Source organism: Linepithema humile, chromosome 2 (assembly GCF_040581485.1).
Source record: "Linepithema humile isolate Giens D197 chromosome 2, Lhum_UNIL_v1.0, whole genome shotgun sequence".
Lineage (NCBI taxonomy): Eukaryota > Metazoa > Arthropoda > Insecta > Hymenoptera > Formicidae > Linepithema > Linepithema humile.
The window spans coordinates 29,442,836-29,462,356 of NC_090129.1; the positions used below are offsets into that span (position 1 = coordinate 29,442,836).

The 19,521-nt window shown below is 39.7% G+C and overlaps 2 protein-coding genes across 4 annotated transcripts in view; one reads left to right on the forward strand and one right to left on the reverse strand.

Moving 5' to 3' along the window:
- The window catches only part of kuz (zinc-dependent metalloprotease kuz), a 114,705-nt gene extending 99,784 nt beyond the window's left edge, over positions 1–14,921 (forward strand). The window contains exons 3-15 of one of the 3 annotated variants that reach the window (XM_012373490.2): positions 1,921–2,115; positions 5,630–5,925; positions 6,907–7,053; positions 7,137–7,282; positions 7,363–7,597; positions 7,701–7,875; positions 8,002–8,170; positions 8,263–8,440; positions 8,520–8,753; positions 8,819–8,935; positions 8,999–9,163; positions 9,286–9,415; positions 10,152–14,921. In XM_012373490.2, the coding sequence (XP_012228913.1) occupies positions 1,921–2,115; positions 5,630–5,925; positions 6,907–7,053; positions 7,137–7,282; positions 7,363–7,597; positions 7,701–7,875; positions 8,002–8,170; positions 8,263–8,440; positions 8,520–8,753; positions 8,819–8,935; positions 8,999–9,163; positions 9,286–9,415; positions 10,152–10,315 (2,351 nt within the window). In that variant the 3' untranslated portion in view covers positions 10,316–14,921. The remainder of the gene's footprint in view (positions 1–1,920; positions 2,116–5,629; positions 5,926–6,906; positions 7,054–7,136; positions 7,283–7,362; positions 7,598–7,700; positions 7,876–8,001; positions 8,171–8,262; positions 8,441–8,519; positions 8,754–8,818; positions 8,936–8,998; positions 9,164–9,285; positions 9,416–10,151) is intronic. The other 2 variants (XM_012373491.2, XM_012373492.2) reach the window with 2 other exon arrangements.
- A 45-nt stretch (positions 14,922–14,966) lies between these two features.
- Hem (Nck associated protein 1 Hem) lies at positions 14,967–19,512 on the reverse strand. The gene is made up of 2 exons (XM_012373488.2): positions 19,377–19,512; positions 14,967–19,297 (listed from the first exon to the last, which is right to left on the reverse strand). The coding sequence occupies exon 2, from the start codon at positions 19,155–19,157 to the stop codon at positions 15,789–15,791; it is 3,369 nt and encodes a 1,122-aa protein (XP_012228911.1). The 5' UTR covers positions 19,158–19,297; positions 19,377–19,512; the 3' UTR covers positions 14,967–15,788.
- Between the last annotated feature and the right edge of the window lie 9 nt (positions 19,513–19,521).

Here is a 19,521-nt window from a genome sequence, read left to right on the forward strand (position 1 = left end):
CTTGATGTGTTAATGTTTGTTTGAATTCCACTTTTACAGGATTTATGATGCATTAACTTTAGAATAACAAAAATAAATAAAATTAATATATAAAAAATTATATTTTTTAAAATTTTAATTGAAGTATAATTATTCAATATAAACTGATTTTGGCGAATTAAAGAATATATTAATTTTTAATTAAGATCAAAAGTTAGCTTTAGTAAAATCTTGACGTGAAGCTTTATTGTTGAGATACTTATCATTCTCAAGTTACAACGTGAAACATAGAATCTAATCAAATCTCCACTGAAGGAAAGCAGTCTCTCCAAATTTACCGCAAAATGCGTTACTGAAGTTTAATGCTAACCTTACTCTCTCTCTCTGCAAGATATTCAAAGAACTTCCGTCAAAATAAACTAAATTTAACGGAAGTGGAGAGAAGTGTACTCTCAACTGTGCAAACAAAGAACCGTACTTAAATTTATAACCATGCCAGGGCACTCAATCTTCCTGACCTCCGAGTGCGCCGAGACGTTCGCTTCGTCGACGCGCATTCTGGTTGCATTCTGCATCATATGGCCTCGACGAGGCCATACCGTTTCTCCGTTGTAGCTGGTACCGTTTCCGCGACGTTTCCCGATAGCCAGGTGTGGCACGCAAAAGTGCGTGTCAGCGTTGATATCGGGTGGAACCTTCATTTCCAGTCTAATAATTTACGGGAGTTCGGTGTGTGAGCGCAAGGGGACGTTTTAAATTATGGATCAAGGCGACGAGGTGCCGGAGAACGATTTATCTCTCACTCGTGTATCCGTGCGACCCGATTACAGCCCTCGGTCGGATAATGCCGCGAGAAGGCATACCTCACTTTGCGGATCAAAAGGAATTCCGAAAATCGTGAGCTTAGTCGTGCGAGCATTCTGTCTTTGCCAGTAAGCTCTCGAAATATGATGTTTGTCACGCTCTGCGGGAAATTTTATGACACGCAAGTAAAGGAATTGTATTTAATAATATTAATATAAGAATTCAGACATCTTTAAATTGTTTGAAAACCAAGAGAATTTTATATAAATTTGCACGATATAAACTAACATGAGATTTAATAATGTTAATTATTATATTTTTTTGTAAGTAAGAGTGTTTTTTAGGACAAAAGGTAATCTATTTTGAAAATGTATAAATGTGTGTGTGTTATAATAATGTTTGAAACTTTTTTATTTAATATTTTTGTGTTAATTTAAAGAACAATGTCAATATTGTACTCCAAAATTGCGAAAAAGAATTTTGCAGTGGTGTTGGATGCTGGACTGAGCGTTTTCATTCTGTAAGCGAAAGATTTCTATTGTTCTCGCATCAAAAGGAATTTTGAATTGTGATAAGCTCGGTTGTACGAGCGACTCTACTCTCTTGCGATCTATTATCTAAAAGAAAAAAGAATGTACGCGCGGAACGTTTGGTGAATATTCTCTCTATTATTGTCGTTTACCTGCTATCTACAATGCGCTCAGGTTTTGTCCAACGCGTTTAATGATTCAATACTGTCCTTTCACGTTCAATGCATTGCTCGAAAACGCGTCGCAAAATATTTTTCATGCATAACACGCAACAGAGATGCGATTCCAGTGTTGCTTTTAGCGCCAAGAGTATATTTTCGCCGACAACGGCTTCTTTGCACAAAGTGAGACGAGAATAAAATATTCGTTGCATGTTTCGTCGAAGACATTTTTGAATCGAATAATACATCTGCAGAATTTGAGATTCCTCGAATTACCTTCATTATTGAAAAGAAGACATTCTATTTTTTCTGTATCATTTTAAATGTTCACAATTGCTTATTGTATAAATTGAAACGATGAAACTTTTCGAGAAAATTCTATAAAGATTTTTACTTCAAGAATACATTTCAGATTTCTGATCAGAAATAAATTTTTTTGTTTTCAGGCGAGCCTGGTAGCCACGTGTTCGGAAGTGTCAGTGATGGAGTCTTCCACGGGAAGATAGTATCACCGAAAAGTGGTGCGTGGTATGTGGAAAAGGCGCATTACTACTTTCCATCACACGAGATAAACGAGACGTTACATTCTGTGATCTATCATGAGGATGACGTCGGTGATCCGTACGCGGACGTTCGACAAGGTAAGGTGCAAAAAAGCAAGATTCCTTCCTTCAACGTTATCGATATTAGTTTTTGAGACGTTACTATGTGTTCGCAAGTTCACGAAGGTCGTTTATTCAACAAAACACCGCAACTTCGAGCTATTTATTACAAAGTTTCTGCTATCCGATGTTACTTAATACTTTAAGTATAACAATATATTTTTGCCGAATATGAAACATTTGATTTTAATGAAGCTAAAAAATAGAGCAAGATATTACTTTTGAATTCTATTATTTTAAATTTCGAAAACCGCAAAATCGGTAATAAATAAATCAAGTTTCGAGAGACTGTATTTGCGTTATGATTTTGCAGAAGTTTCGCGAATAAAAAGAAGCGTCAAATAAATGTTTCTTCGTTACTGTTATAGTTTGCTATTTCTTTGATTCATTTATATTCATGAACTTACGAATGATATCATAAACTGAATCTCTCGGACTTGCAAAAGTTTATTTAATATCTGATCGGAACAACAGTTGTATAATGATTTTCAGCAAAACTGCGAAACTTTTGCAAACGGAGGAATAGCATATAATATTAAGAGAGAAAAATAATAAATTGAGATTTATTTAATCACCGGTTGCGGCAATAATTGTTACGTTTATCGTACATGAAGGGTTCACTAATCATAGGGCGGTCGATAGGTCCGAGAATGTTTTTAAACGTCTCGTCTGGATATTCGATGTCGGTGTTCTCGAACTGGCGCCTCACGACATCAAGGTCTTCATCTTTCGCAGCGCAGCTCTGTGTCACGCGATGCACATCTTTCATCCTCTTCTTCGAACATTTTACGTTCTCTTCTCAACTTTTTTAACTATTATATTTGTCAAATCACGTTAGCTTTGCATCGAGCGATTCAGGAGGACGATTAATGAGCATACACAGAGAAAAATCCATATTTTGGAATTACTTAAATTATTAGGGAACTTTAGAACTTTTATTATTTTTTTTTGAAATTTTGGAAAAGTAAGGTTAAAACTTTATCTTGGAAAGAATTGTACAAATGTAGATATATTAATTAGCTTTTTAATGCATCTCGAGTTTTGAAATAATTCTATATATTTGCGATACATTATTTTGTTTCTTTTTTACATTAATTTATTGAGATAGATATTCTGTTTTTATCAAACTTTTGTCGCGACAATAAAAACGTATCACCGTTATTAAAAAAAAATTTTGTTATTCAAGCAAAATTCCGAATTTGTCAGAGAGCCATTATCCATTCGAACGAAAGTGCTCACTTTTTGATTCTGCTTTATGCTATCGGGAACAATGTAGCTTAGCAACTGGCAGAAGATTGTATCGTTTTAGCGAGGATATGGATATTGAAAAGTTCACGGCAATACGAATTCCATGCACCATTTGCGATATCGTTAGGGAAGGAAATAGTCCATTCGGATAGATGCGCAGAGGATTGTAGAAAGTGTAGTCTCTCGTCTACTATCCGAGCGTAGTCGGCATGGCGACTGAACGAGTGGAGTGAATTTCGCCCTGCGTAATCCACCGTCGTCGCTCGTGTTTATGGCGGTAGCGTAAATGGCGAACGGTGAAACGAACAGGTATCATGTGTAATATTTATCGCGCCGTTTGTGCATGCTGCGCGAACCGAAACGCGCTGTCTTGCCGTGTTTGCTCGTCGGAAACACGTTCGATGTTATGAGTTTGCTACATTTATTGGAGCGCTATACAAGGCACGATGATACGAAGAGGAGTCGAGCGGAGTAGGATGGGAGACACTTTATATCCTGGAACTAAATCCTGCCGAAACAACGTTGCAATATATGGCACGATCGGAAGTATTAAAAAGATAATAAAAGGCTTAAAAGTTGTTGCAAAGAAGCATCAACTAACCCTCTGCGTCGTCGACGTTTCTTTTACTTCTGTTTTATGAAATGGAAATTCTTATTAACACCGGCACACAGACAATGGTAGCAGGTAGCAATGGCACGGGACAGCCAATATTGTCACGCCTCAAATGCCAAGTCATTAAAGCTCGTGGCTTACGGTTAACCCGCCAATAAAGCCGACGGTCGCGATTATCTCGGCTATATCGGCTATATCGGCAGTGACGTTATTGGTTCATACTTATGCGAAACAATTTCTCCGTAGATCGAAAGAATGCCTACAGGAAGATACGACGTTGATCTCCGATAACATCGCATCACAGTGTATAAAATGTAATATTATTTTTTTTTTAAATCAACATAAACTCTTATTTTTAAAAATGCAAAAAGTCAATAATTCTGCATGTAAATTAGTGAAAGAAACAACATTTATCTCGAGAAATAAATAATAAAGAATTCTATTTCGCCATTGAAAATGATCTCGTCAATTGTTTACGTTATTCATAATTAAAGTTAATTCATAATGAAAGTATTGAATGAGTAAAATTCTGTTTTATCTATAAAAAGAATGAAAGAAGAAAATATATAAATTAACTATTTTTACATTATATTTGTGATGTAAAAGAAGAACAATTAACGCGATCGCGTACATTAACTTTTCTGAATTTTAAAATAAAAAAGCAGATGTAGATGTCGTAGAAAACGCTGTAAGTGTCAATAGTTTCTCTTTACATCGTGTAGATCCCTTTTTGCTTCTCCAGAATCGCTGATCTAATCGTGCGAGTTGGTGACGAAGCAGAGTGTTCGCATTCTCGCACGTGTACATGGATGTTCCCGCATCGTTGTGCACCGCGATACGACACTCGAGGGACCACGACAAGGTCGCCGTTAGTCGCTGCATTATGCCTATGTATTCGCTTTACGCAGATAACTCGAGCGTATTGCGGAATTGCGCCGATGATTAAGCCGTATGCGCGCCTTGTTTCGGTGACAACGGCTCACGCGACGTAGACTGCACGGTACGTGACTTGGCAGCTCCCACATCGTTATTATTCCCTCTATTCGTGCCGGAGGATCTTACGATAGACTTCGGCCTACATTCGGAGAGGTTTCGAAGCCCAACGTATCCTGGTCTTATCGATGATGTAAGGCTCCCACGTGGCTCGTGGATGTTTCGAGTTCTACGACCAGATTCAGAATTAATGGCAATGAACTTTGCTATTAATTAGGAAACCTTACGGTGCTTGCTCGGAATAGCTTACCCGACTCACGCTCCCAGATTTTCATCTACTGCAGTTCAGAAAGCAGAGACACCGAATGGCTTCTGTTCGTGTTATTTTGCTAAGAGCAAATACTGTTATAGTTTACGTTAAACACGTTGAAAAGGCATTAATTACTGTTTTTTATTCTTTGCTTGTATAATTAAGAAAATATAATAAAATTATAAAAAATATGGTAAAATGATGATAGGGAACAAGTTGCATATTCTCTCTTCTGTTGATATTTTATTTAAATAAAATTTAAGATAAAAATGACAAACGTGCAAGATTTTTAATTTTTGTCGATTTACATTAAATATGTTTTGCAAGTACAAGTTCAATCTTAAAATTGTTCTTGAGCGATAATGTTGAATCGATAATTAACTTTGCAGGCGACAGTAGTGGATGTGGTATTACGAACGAGGTAATACAATGGATGGAGCGTATCCAGAATTCCGCCGAACCAGACGAACCGCCTAAAACGATCACGTCGGCGAACCAAAAGGAGCCGAAACCAAATATTACACCTTGGAATGGTGATCACGAGAAACCTGGTCATAAGTACAGTAGAGAAGCCAATGAACCTAGTCATCGCAGACAGCGAAGAGCGACCAGGTCGAAGGAGAACAATACTTGTTCGCTCTTCATACAAACGGATCCTCTTATATGGAGACATATCTCTGAACAGGTATGCAACATTTTTTACAAATATAAATAGTTCATACATATCGTTAATTTATTGGAAAAGTGTTTTTCTGTTTTATCGGCTGCTTTCAAACGTTATACGATCTGCTAACAGTAATGCTTTCAAAGCTAAATCTAACTTTTGAGATCGTTTTCCTTTAATTATACATATCCGAAAGTATCGGAATACAATATCATGTTATAGATATGCTAGTAATAGATATGTTTCATCATATTTCACATTATAAAGCATACATTAAGTCTGGGAAAAAAAATCAAATATGCTTTACCTATATTCTATCTCATTCATTGCGATCACATGCAATGTACAATCAGCGCATCGGTAATCACATAAAAGGATTAGATACAAGATAACGGATTGTTATAACGATGGAATGACCCAATTCCCGTTGGCAATTTGTAACTAGAGAATGCCAGTATTTCCTTACACAATAGAGAAATACCTCGAATACCGGCCCTTCTCTTCCTATGGTTCCACATTCATATGCGTTTTCGTCGGCAGCACGGTCAGTGCAATTCCTCTTTGCATTTTCTCAACAAGCTAGACACCATCCGCATTCCGGCGTGTTTTGCAAAAAGAATATTTCTATGTTACGACGGTCTTTGATACTACCATAGTATACGCTGCATACAGTGCATTTCACCGGAGGCAATTTTAATGGCAAATTTTTTAACGATTTTTTAAAAATTCCGCAAAAATCTTCCATTGCGCGAAAATATCTAACATTGAAACTGAAAGATTTTCGCGCAGATTTTAATGTAATAAGGTAGTCAAACTTTATTTATTGGTCAATTTTTAATGCATTTTAACTTAATTCAAGATTTATTCCATGTTGAAAATCGAGTAATGCAAATTCTATGAGATGTGAATATATAAAGAGAATTCTGCGATATCGCGCAGAAAAAGATCAAATAGAATTTCAGACCGTTGTCACGAATATTGAGTCCAAGTTTGTCTTCGCAGTTGCATCATGACGCGGAGAAAACCAGAGAGGAAATATTGTCCCTGATCGCTCACCACGTCACCGCCGTGAATTACATCTATAGAGACACGAAATTCGATGGCAGAACGGAGCACAGAAACATCAAGTTTGAGGTTCAACGAATAAAGGTAACGGTATCATGCCGAAAATAGTATTGGCCGGCGTGCGAGTACTCGCTTGTGACTGACATACTCGCTATATCTGATATCAGATCGATGACGAGACGGCGTGCTCACAACAACCGTACACTGAACCGAACCCGTTCTGTATGGAGAATATCGACGTCAGCAACTTCCTGAATTTGCACTCCCTCTCAAATCACGAAGACTTCTGTCTCGCCTACGTCTTCACTTATAGGTAAGCGGGTAACAAAATTGCGCATCGCGTTCGCTTGCGCCTATGGTTCGTAAATGTTATTTCGCGCCTCGTGTCGACAGGGACTTCACCGGAGGCACCTTGGGGCTCGCTTGGGTCGCGTCCGCATCCGGCGCGTCCGGTGGTATCTGCGAAAAGTTTAAAACTTACACGGAAACTGTGGCCGGCCTTTATCAGTCCACCAAGAGATCCCTGAACACCGGCATCATAACTTTTGTGAATTACAACAGCCGAGTGCCGCCCAAGGTGTCGCAGCTGACTCTGGCGCACGAGATAGGCCATAACTTTGGATCACCGGTAAGCCGCTATTGCGAAAGGAGTGCTGCTTGTCTTTCGTTTTAATCCGTTCGAGAACGACGGGAGTGCATTGGTAATTATAACGATCGTCTTTTTTTTGCAGCACGATTTTCCGCCGGAATGCAGACCGGGTGGCTTGGACGGTAATTATATCATGTTCGCCTCGGCAACGAGCGGAAATCGACCGAACAACAGCAAGTTCTCAAAGTGCAGCATTGGCAATATCAGCAACGTCCTAGATGCTATCGAGGATAACAAGAAGAGAAACTGTTTCACTGGTATGTTTAACAATTGTTTTCGGATTCCTTTTCGTGCAATTTTTAGAGCTAAACAATACAAAAAATATTTATTCTATGACTTTTACCCGCTTTATAAAATTAATTGTACTCATTTTTTATTTACAGGAGCATTTTGCGGGAACAAAATTGTTGAGACTGGCGAGGAGTGTGATTGCGGATACGATGACGATGAGTGTGTGGACAAATGCTGCTATCCTAGACAAGTGTCCGAGCTGGATAAGATCAAGAATGAGACGGCGAAAGGCTGCAGTAGGAAATATGGAACACAATGCAGGTACGCGAGTGAAATGTTTTCGACTGAAAATAACACCAGCCGGTGCGTTTTTTTTATTTATATCCCTTATGATTTTGATTACCCGTTTACAGTCCTAGCCAAGGACCTTGCTGTTCGAGTGAAACGTGTCAATTTGTGCCACTCTCCCATAAGGTTCAATGTAGAGCTGAATCAGACTGTAGTTACAATTCTACCTGTAACGGAAGATCCTCCGAATGTCCGGCGCCGCTACCCAGGGCCAATAAGACTAGATGCAACGAAGGCACTCAAGTAATGGCCCTTTGTTATTCTGTGTATTGTATGATTTAATGGCCGTCGACGCCCGGTTTCAACGACGCGTTATTTACAGCTGTGTATCAACGGGGAGTGCACCGGATCCATTTGCCTGGAGTGGAATCTGACAGAGTGCTTTTTAACGAGCAGCATCATACCGAACATCGACAAGCGAAAGCTCTGCGAATTAGCCTGTCAAAATGGCACCGATGCATCAACATGTCGTGGCACGAGCGAGTTTGCGCATATGGTGGGACTGCCCGAGGGTGGAATGAGCCTCAGACCTGGCTCACCCTGCGATAATTTTCAGGTGGGTTATCGTGAGCGGAAATCAATGGGGTTGCGAGACGGAGAAATTATCGTTTTTGTTCGCAGGGTTATTGCGATGTCTTCTTGAAATGCCGAGCCGTCGATACGGAAGGACCACTCGCGAGATTGAAAAATCTACTGTTCAACAAAGAAACTTTATCGTCGGTGGCGCAATGGATAACCGTAAGTACGAACATTTTATTTGATCACTATTTATTCGTAACCATCGCTTATTATCTGTTTTAGGAATTTTGGTGGGCAGTGCTGTTGATGGGTATAGCTTTCATCATATTTATGGGACTGTTTATCAAGTGTTGTGCCGTGCATATTCCTTCCACGAATCCTAAAAAGCCGCCAGCGAGGCGTATCAGTGATACATTAACAAGACCGATGAATACCCTTAGAAGAATGGTAAATTTACGTTAATTATGTCGATATAATTTTTCTCGCGTATTAAAACTTAATGTTTGAAAAATGTTTGAAAAATTATAATATTGTAATATTTTATTATTTCACTGTTGTACTTATTACAGCGACATCCGCACGGTGGGGGTGGAGCCGGGCCAAGAAGTATACCCCCACGATCGAGTCAAGGCGGACACGGAACGCGTGGACCATCTCACGGTTATGGCGAGGGTAGGGGTGCTCAGTATTATCCGAAAGGTGCGTTAACATATTGACCTATCTATTTCTCGTTGCTTGAGTTTGATTCTCGTGCTTAAGCACTGATCGAAACTACATTCATTGAAATTAACGTGAACGAAAATACTACTAATACGGATTAAACTCAAGTCAATGTTGTCTGCGTCTTTACATCCTTGTGTGACCCGCAACTACATCAATGTCTTTTCCTGTTTGCATCTCCCTCGCATTGATTGACGCGCATCACTACCTGATACTATCGTTCTATGACCTGCAGAGGTGAGCTGGGGCCTATATTCTATACGCTTGATAGGAGCAAATTCTTGAATACAAACGTTACGCAAAAACGAAGAACATGTTTAGATTCATCATGGTTTATAATAAATAAATTCAAATAGCCGTAAGATTCTTGTATTTGCTCCTAGTTTTCATTCTTCATAACATTGCACCGAATGCTAGCTAAGATACTTTTTCTTTCCCGTTCATACAGGAGCTGAACTCCTCCCTTCTTTCGCATCACCGATTGTGTTCATTTAAAATTATAATTTTCTGGAATGGCATCCGGAGTAGGATGCAAGAAACAGCGCGCGAGAGACACGCGGAAAGCGTAGAGCTCGCGGTGACTGTTTCCCTACTCCATATTTTGTTTACCAGTTATCTAGTTATATATCTGCAGCAACTCCGTTCCCGCATACCTGATATATTACTTTCGATTATACGTTTCGTTTTATCGCCGAACGTTTTTCTAAACTTTAAGCAGGCTATCGCTCGGTTCCCACAGCTAGTGCGCCACCAAGTAGCGGGTCAGCAGACAACTACAGCCGTTCCAACCACCCAGAACTGTATGCCGGCGCCTATTCGGGCTCCGGGGGAGGCGGGAGGGGCGCAGCCTATGAGATGAGGCATCACAACAAGGTGTGACGATCCTAGGACGTCGTCACGGGCAAGGACCACCAGTCGCGGCATTGCACCACGAGTCGTTGTGTAAAGAACGATTGCCAAACGCGAAGGGTTACCGATCCACTCCACCTAAGAAACGCGACGATGTCTCATAACTGAGGTCGAAGCAATAATGACGAGGTACAGCGTGATGATACGGCACGATGGTCGAACAGATTGAGAGGTCCGACGCTTTTACCTAAGTTGCGTTGAATTCACAGAACGCGGAAGAGCCCGCGCGTTACTTGTAGATACAAAGAAAGTACGCATTAGTGATCAAATCGATCTCTCATTTTGTATCGGTTCGGTAGATGTGATTTCGCAAGGACAAACGCTGCGAACGGCGACCCGGAAGAACGAGTTTTGACCGGGATCACGATAGTATAAAGAATATGTCGGAATATCGTGAATACCGAGAATTTTATATATGTAATCTTTTTTATGTAGCACACAATATGGTGTCTTTTGCGTCGCCGTTCAGGAAGAACTCGTCACATGATCAAATTTTAGAACGCTTCGAAAAAGACCTTCGCCAGTGAACGAAGGCGACATTGTTATATGATCAAAGTAATTTAAATCGATCCAACGTGTGATTCATTTCGCTTTAGTGATCGACGCTGTATTTGGCACAGCGACGAAAGCGGCGGTGTTGAAATGTATCTTCGTCCTTCGACACTATGAGCATTTAAGGCCATGATTATGGTCTTTATGTGATGGCGTCCTTCGAGATGTCGATACTGTGCATGTCGCTCTCGAAAGTTAAATTAAGATGAGAATCTCTTTGTTTGCTAGAGATTGCGAGTTTAGTGGAAAATTGGTAATAAGACAATACGTCCTTAGATAAACGGCATATATATGTAACTAAGTTTTCCAAGGACAACGTTTTACTCATATTTTTTGTTTATCGATAAATATAGAACAAAGTCATTTTTTATTCAAATCAAAATTTTATTGCGGGACGATAAACGATTTGACTTAATTTTTGAACTCGATAGATATCACGATACAAGCAAAAAAATTAGTATTGTTGTATAAAATCACCGTACAAATAACGTTATTTATTATTCGCAATTTTAATGACTGAAATGTTTTATAAACGACTTTCTGGAGCGAAATGTCACTCTACCATTACCAAACCATCGCAGGTCATTCGCTTGATCTCTGTACCATTGTAGCATAATAATTAACACTATGTATTATTCTTATACTAATTTGTGTATTAGCCAATTGAAGTGAATGAACCTATGCGAGATTATGAGAGATATAAGAGCAGCAACAACAAAATAATGCGTTTCTATAGCGATATTCCATTAACTATTACATATGAACGAAAATGATATTGATTATTATTAAGCTGTACCGATTATTGATATTATTACTATTATTGATTAGTTATATCTTGCAGATGATAATTTATCTCCGCCTATTACGAGAGAATGTTATAAGTTATATTTAATTAAAAACGCGTTTTAACATGCTATATTAAGTCGAGGGCTGCACCGTAAACGCGCTACTATGCGTACAGCGGACCAAAGACGAGCCCTCTTATCGAAATGCGAACGTGTTATATGATATATGTATAATAATATATGTATATAATATATATTATATATGTATAATATATAATATATAATATATATGTACACATGGGCTCACACGTACACAGCTGCATACTCGTAAGCAAGAGACACGAGATCAGTTCTCATTCTCGAGTTGAATCGTATCTGGTGCTGTCAGACCATTGTCGATACGATTAATGCACTTCCCTTCTCTGAAACGCCAAATCTGACGAACAAACGACTGAGTTTTTTTTTCACTTATCGACATCTCTTTATGCAAATGTCGTAGTCCGTGTTCGATCCCGTTCGGATTATATCAATTTACGATGATACAGATAATATTAAACATACGCGAAAAGCACATTCAAGTTAACGACGTATATTAAATCGAGATTTGTCTCCGAGGAAAACTGATGAAACACGTGCTACTTGAAACTAGATTTATTTTTTTCGTCAGTTTTTATGACTGTTACCTTTACCACTTTAACATAACTTTCATAATGTTTAATGTTCTAGCAATTCAACGCAATTTTCTGAACTAGAAAATTAAGAAAGAGTTTTATTTTCGTGATATTCAATATTTTATCAATTTTATTACAATCATTCGCGTAACAAAACACTTATGTATTTTAAAGTGCAGCGCAGATAAAACAATAGTTACATCCATCATCAATGGCGCCATTGTCATTTTTGCCATTTCATAAGGACAGTGAAATGTTTTGGGAATCTTACATCGGTTTTTATTTGATCACAGTCATGTAGCAATTTGTAGAGCATAAAGATGAAAATTTAGTCGCATTTGCAAATATCGATTGGTGTGATTAATATATCTCTATGTCTATCTGCAACTGAATTACAACTCTCTGCGTTGTAACTTTAAGACTGTGTTTTATCTAGGCAAAAGGATGGATATAGGGATGCAGGATTAAAACGAGGAGGTGCCAGCAAAGACGCTATAATACGAGTTTGCAAATAGTGTGGAAATGTACAATAGATGCAATGTGATTAATAGGTGGATCATACGAGATCTTGTGAGAGAATAGGCGAGAGGGAATATGAAAGAAAAATGGGACGGAAAGTAAAAGTTTTTCGGGCGTGCGAGAAAATATTGTGAGTGAGAGAACGCGAGAAAGAAATCGCGAGTGTGTATATCTGTGTAAATATAACTGATATTATAAAATGATTATATAACTATAACAAAAATGGTAAAGCGAATACAAAAAATACTTGTTTTTATATCAGATCTGTATTATAGCGAAATATTATTCTGTATTTTGTAATCAGGACGGAAGTTAAGGATGACGAGCGAGTGTCTGTACGTGCGTGTAATCGAGCCTTTAGGTTTTAAGCAGCTAAGTTTCTGTGACGATCCATCGTGGACCGGCGGAATCGATTAACGTTATTTAGAAAGTTTCGAGATTTCTTGCGTGTAGATGCAAAGGAATTCCCCATTTGATCCCATTCGAAGTCGCTCGTAATACCATTGAACGATTTAGTCTGTTTCGATGCAAGCAACAATCCGCGACAGTCAGCGGACGTGATTTACTGCCAATGAACGTAACGAGATGCAATTTGTGTCTTCGATTAATTTTAATGCGTTAGTGTATCGTTAGAAATGTTTCCCGCAAATAAATGTTAGTTGTGATCTTTTAAACGTGCGATAATAACGATCACATGAATATTTTAGAAAATTATCATACAAAGGAGACTTTTTATATGTCCTTTTTTTTGGATTTCTTTTTACGCAGAAGACCGAGAAACCTTTTCCATGTGTTAAAGAAAAAGCGCGAAATAATGTCGTTCGAAGAGTCATCGAGAATCTCTGGGCGATCATTCCGTTCTGAGCCACTGCCATTTGATGAGCAATCTCGAGGTAGTTAGAACTCGCTTTTGGAACGAACTGAAACGTTCCGATCGAACGACGGTGCGCGGATTACTTTTGCTTCCATCTCACTGCCATTACTTCGAACGACTGAGCATTATGATTAAAGATCACAGGTACAAGTTCGTATACGACATAGCGAATATTTCAAAGAAGACGAGAACAATTGGCCTCGTTACGTTTCGAAAAAGCCTAAAGAACGAGCGTGGAATGGGATCAGGGCGCGGTTACTAAAAATTGACAGTGAAGTCACTTGCGCGTACGGGAGAACTATAAGATAAGAATAAATTTTCCTTCATCATTTGTTCCAGACCTCTAACTACATATGCTTAAGCTTATTCGTTTCCGCGGCGTCTGGATTAAGATGTTGACTTTCATTCCCTGCGATAACAAAACTTCCTTCACGCGCTTCACAAGAGCGTAACGTGTCAAATCACCGAATATATAAGTATATCACGTCGACAGAACGATAACGAAACCGAAATCTTTGAGGGCATCGCGATTGGTGTGCCGTATCTATCTTAATCCAGAGCCGTATTACTGTGACGCGATGCACACACTACTCTATCACTTGTACATAATGTTAGAGAGAAAAGAACAAAAAAAAAAAGAACAAATCGAAGATTATATTTTTTCTATCGATCCAAAAACGTGGTGACCTATCAACATCGTGCATCCGGGATTATTTAAGCGGAACTTTGTGCCCTTTGTACTGATCACTTCGCGGATAATTAATTGTTTTCTGAAGGAACCGTAGGTTTTTTATTTTAAGAGACCGTTACTTGGATATCACTAAGCACCAAGTGGCCCTTACGTTCGTGCCGTACCTCTACTTTTAGTCGGTGCAACTTCGAGTGATGCGTTTTTTAGAGATGTATCTCATTTTTGTATTTCTCTTTATTGTAAATCATAAAATCTGTATTGTAAATTATAATTGAGCATGATACTGACCAATCGCCTGAATGTAGATTCAGACCACCACTCTCTCTTTTCCCAAAATGTCTAGAATGCGGCGAGTGTTTTAAGGATATTATAAATAAAAAAAAAAAAGATTATGATTGTGAATATCTCTTGTGTTATGTTAATGTGATTAAAAGAGACAAAAACATTGTAAAGAAAACTAAATAAAGCATACATTTTACATTTATCTCGCGTGTGGTTCTTTGAGGGTGATGGAAAAATTGAGAGCGAGTTGTTTTACACATAGTTTTATTTATTATATAAACTATTGTAAAAGTTACAATTGTACATTAAAAAGTCATAGTGGGTAAGTGATGATATACCTACTGGGTGATACATGAATATCGCGATCTCTAGCTTGAAGTCGTGGGAGCTTATGATGCATTCCCGTGCAATAGAAAAATTCTTTGACACAAAGTCGTAACAATGCTGGAATTTAAGATATGCAGTTACATAACTAACGAATATTTCAAGCCGGATGTTAAAAATGTAAATAAGAGAATACTGTACTTTACAAAATGTACAGTACATTACAAAATGCACTGTACATTACAAAATGCATCATTTCGAATTACGAAAGTCCGTGAATCTCGATTGTTCATTGATTAATTTTCCTCGATAAAGATACTTTCGACAAGATAAAGACAGATTCAATTACATAAATGGTCAAGAAAAACACAGATTCTAATAACGTTGCATGTGACTTTTGTCGCAAGCAGCGTAAGAAAATCGTTAAAATGTATTACAATATGAGCTTGCGCCATTCTGTTAAAATGCCGAGGAATAGCTTATCGATGTTATCAATTTTCAAACAACCGTACGTATACGTTCACCATTCTTTCGTTCTTCCGTTGACGTATATATGCTTGTACTTTTTCATCGATGCCATGTAGCCGGAAACTAAATTTCATTCGCAAAATTATCTCTCGGCTCGATATATATTAGCAAAGTCTTCATGATTGCCTCTGATGTTACAAGTGGACGTAAAAAATGGCCCTGAGTGGCAAAGTTAAAAATGCAGCACCTCGTCTTTTTCGCAATTTCGCCGTTGAGCTCACTGCTGCGAGTGCTCGAGCTTGTACACATCGTGATATGCATTGCGTATGAGTGCATATGGGAAGCAGCTCTCCAATAAGTCCATCGTCAGGAATGGAGATTCTTGGACTATTTGATCAAGCAGAAGATAAACGGACTCTCTGTTTCGAGTCGCTTCTTTGTCAGCTTCTTGGCCCAATCTCAATAAACTCGACGAGGCCAGAGCGAGGAACTCCTTCATTCTATCTTCTATGTCATTCTGCCCGCAAATCGTGAACAACGCTCCGAATATATTGTTTATCGCAGTGGCCATGCAATGTATATTGTTGGAGTGGCCTTCTAGTGACGCTCTGTAGAAAGAATTCTCGTTCCGAGCCAATTTCGGGATGGAAACCGCCACGAAAACCATCAGCAAGCAAACGAGCAAGTGCTCGTCCTCCTCTACCTCGGGCTTCTGATTTCGTAGCGCAGTCGTCAAGGTGGGATCGACCTTACAAGTCAAGCCTGCAGCCGATGTCATCTCGGAGACGACGCGCATGGGATCGCCGGATGGCAGATGGTGTCTGAAATCCAATATAGAACTCAGTAAAAATGGTATGCGTTCCTCCAACACGTCGACCACTGCCGATTGCGACAACTGTCGGAAGCTGAGAATCACGCCGATTATGGTAACTCGCTGGAGAACATTGTCTACGTGTTGCAGCCTCTTGAATTGCTCCTTCATCACCTCTGGCTTGTCAAAATTCGTTCTCAGAGTGATCAGTACGTCCTTGTTGCTGGATACCAGCTTCTTCAATTGTTGTACTTGACTGGCGATGTGCCACATGAGATTTTCATTCAACATCTTCATGCCGTACGGACCTATCAGTTCCGCCAACGCTCTCAGCTCGTTAATGTCGGAAAACTCCTCGGCGTTAAATGGAATGGCACCTTCCACCGACAGGCTGACGAATGCCCGTTGATTCGCAGAGTAGCAAATATTGCCGGCGCTAACTCGCCTCAACAGAACATCTGAATACCATTGCGTGTAGAGCGCGGCTATGGTCTTGTCGCCGTGGCTGTCTAACTCTTGAGTCTGCTGGAGAAGAGCGTTGTTGAAGACGCGCGTGATGTCTATGTGCACGTAATTCTCGATGGTCTGAAGGACGTTCATATAGGATCTAACGCTGACAAAGAGCTCAGACGGCTTGGCTATCTCGCTAGTATCAGCATTGTACATGACCATACCCACCAGCGCCCTAGCGAATCGCGACTCCAGATGTTGATGCAGATATTCTCTTGGCGCGAAAGTATATTCCCAGACATTAATGGTGGGACAATAGTTGATGGCGTAACACAATTCCGTGAGCGCCATATGCAGCTTATCCATCGTCGTCAATTCTTCACGGGTCTTTCGATAGCTCTCTATACCGGGCTTGTGAATTTCGTACATATTCTTCTTGTTCTTGTCCTTTTTCTTGCGATTGACGACTTGTGAGATTAACAAGGCGCAGTGCTTCGCCAGCAGTTTGTCGCTCATGTTACACTGCTCGTCGCAAATGGTCGTGATAATATTTTTAGCTTCTTTGGCCATTTCGTCCAGGTACATATTAACGACGGAAAGGCTTCTTTCGCGAATGTGATGACGCTCCTCCGGACAAAGTTCGTGGGTGCAACTTTGGAAGTGACTGCATATCAGCGGAAACGCTACGATATATCGATTCTGAGCGGGAAACTCAAGACACATATGGAATTGATCCTCGAATATTTTGCTGTAAAAACAAAAAATAGATAAATCGGACGTCTCGACCAGCATCTCATCCAAGTTGTCGACCATTTTCGTGTGGAAGATTACAGTGTCCATGAAGGAAGCTAATTCTCTGTTATCAGCCAGATTCATATTGCATTTCGCGATAGACATGTAGGCCTGCAGCCTAATCCAATCCAGTCGAAAGGCACGAAAATCAAACAATTCATTGTCTTCGACTTGCTTTACAGTCAGACTAGCTATAGTTGAACACATATCACTAAGGATAGCCCCTTCATCCTCAGGACAAACCGGAAGATTTTGTATCATTTGATGTAGAGCAGGAGCGTCGAATCCTGAGAGAAATTGGACGTAATACCTTTGAAGCACCTGAGAATATTTCTTTACTAACGCGCGCAGTTCTTCGCAATGGAAGAGCAATTCGGGCAACTGGCGATCCACCAAATCCTCGCTGCCTCGTCCTTTACTTTTACCTTGAGTAGGTGGATTGTCTCCATGTCTTAGAAGCCACAACACTTCGTCTCTTGCGTGGGAGAGACCCATCAAGACCAACAATGCTTTTGGTCCTAGAAGACCAGGCTGGTCCGTTAAAATTAAACCTAATTCCTTCAAAGCGGTCCTTAAGAATTTTCTTCTTTCCCTGTGTTTGTAGCCAGCTTTTTGTGCTGCTTGATTGTAACATTCTTTCACCTCTGATACTCTTTTACTATATCCTTTCATCCCTTCAAAGAACGTTTGGATATACTGATGTATATAAATTACCTCATCTCTAAATAATGCCAATACCCAACTGGATTCTAGAGCAGTGATCCACAGTTTGCTTGGCTGTTCCTGACTCAAAAACGTATGACAAAGAGAAAATCCAAGAATCACCCATCTCTCGATTCTATCCAAGCTCAGTGTTTCGCAGGACATGGTGTCTGTTGCTGCTGCCTTGAGTATCTGGCCAGGACTACCGACAAGACTCAATTTTTGATCAGCTCTCCATGTATCAGCAGACAAGTTCCTACCAGGATATACCGCCCACAAAGAAGTCAAAGCATTTTTCAATAATTTAGAATGCGGTACAAATTCTTCTGAGAGCTTCTTCAGTGGAGCGTCATAATCCATAATCATTTGTCCCAAACGAGGAAAGCTAGAATCAGACTGGCTGTGCACCATCTCATGAGCTGCGTTAAAGAGCCCTAGCACCGCCTTGCGATCTTCGACTCTGGACAAAAGAATCATCAAACTGACATATGTGATTACAAGATCTAAATACCCTTTGGTCAAATCAAAATTAATTGTGATATCCATGTGAACGCCACATGCGTCCATAGTTGTCAAAAGTTCACACACATTATCCTTAAAATCCAGCAGATCGACAAATGTGTAATAGTATAATGACAGGGACTTGATGATCTCGTTACGAATATTTGTAATGGTCTGCAATCCCTTTATATCAACATTAGGAAACTTCCTGACGATCGTTTTGATGGAAGACTCTAATGCCTTGTCGGAGAGGAAGGCAGGCTTTGATTTGGCATCACCACAGGCTTTTTTAATATTGTAAATGCGTGTTAGCATACCAATACCTCTGTCATTCAAAATAATCAGCTTCTCAGCCAGCTTCTGCTGGCTTGGCACAATAGGTCGAGTCATGACAACGCTGTGTAATTGTCTCTCACGCGATTGACATTACCTGTCAATTTGTTTGCAATTAATGACAGCTTGGAATCACTTGACCCCACCCCTAGGGGTAATTTATCCTACCGGATACGGCGAGTATTTCCTCTAATTTTCTGCAAAGAAAGACGACATTTGTTTCACACGCTCTCACAATACTCTCAAATTTTTGTCTCTTGCGATTTATATCCTTACCTTTCGTCGCGGTTACATATTGAACGTAAATCAATGCACAATAATACGATAGGCCGAATTAGCTCTACGCACTATACTCCATCACAATGCATACCGCGTGAGATCGTGAGGTGGCGCCACCGCTGTTGGCGATGCAGTGCTGCCA

Coding starts and splice junctions, on each gene's coding strand:
- Hem (XM_012373488.2), bottom strand. CDS start 19,157: ATGACTCGACCTATTGTGCCAAGCCAGCAGAAGCTGGCTGAGAAGCTG.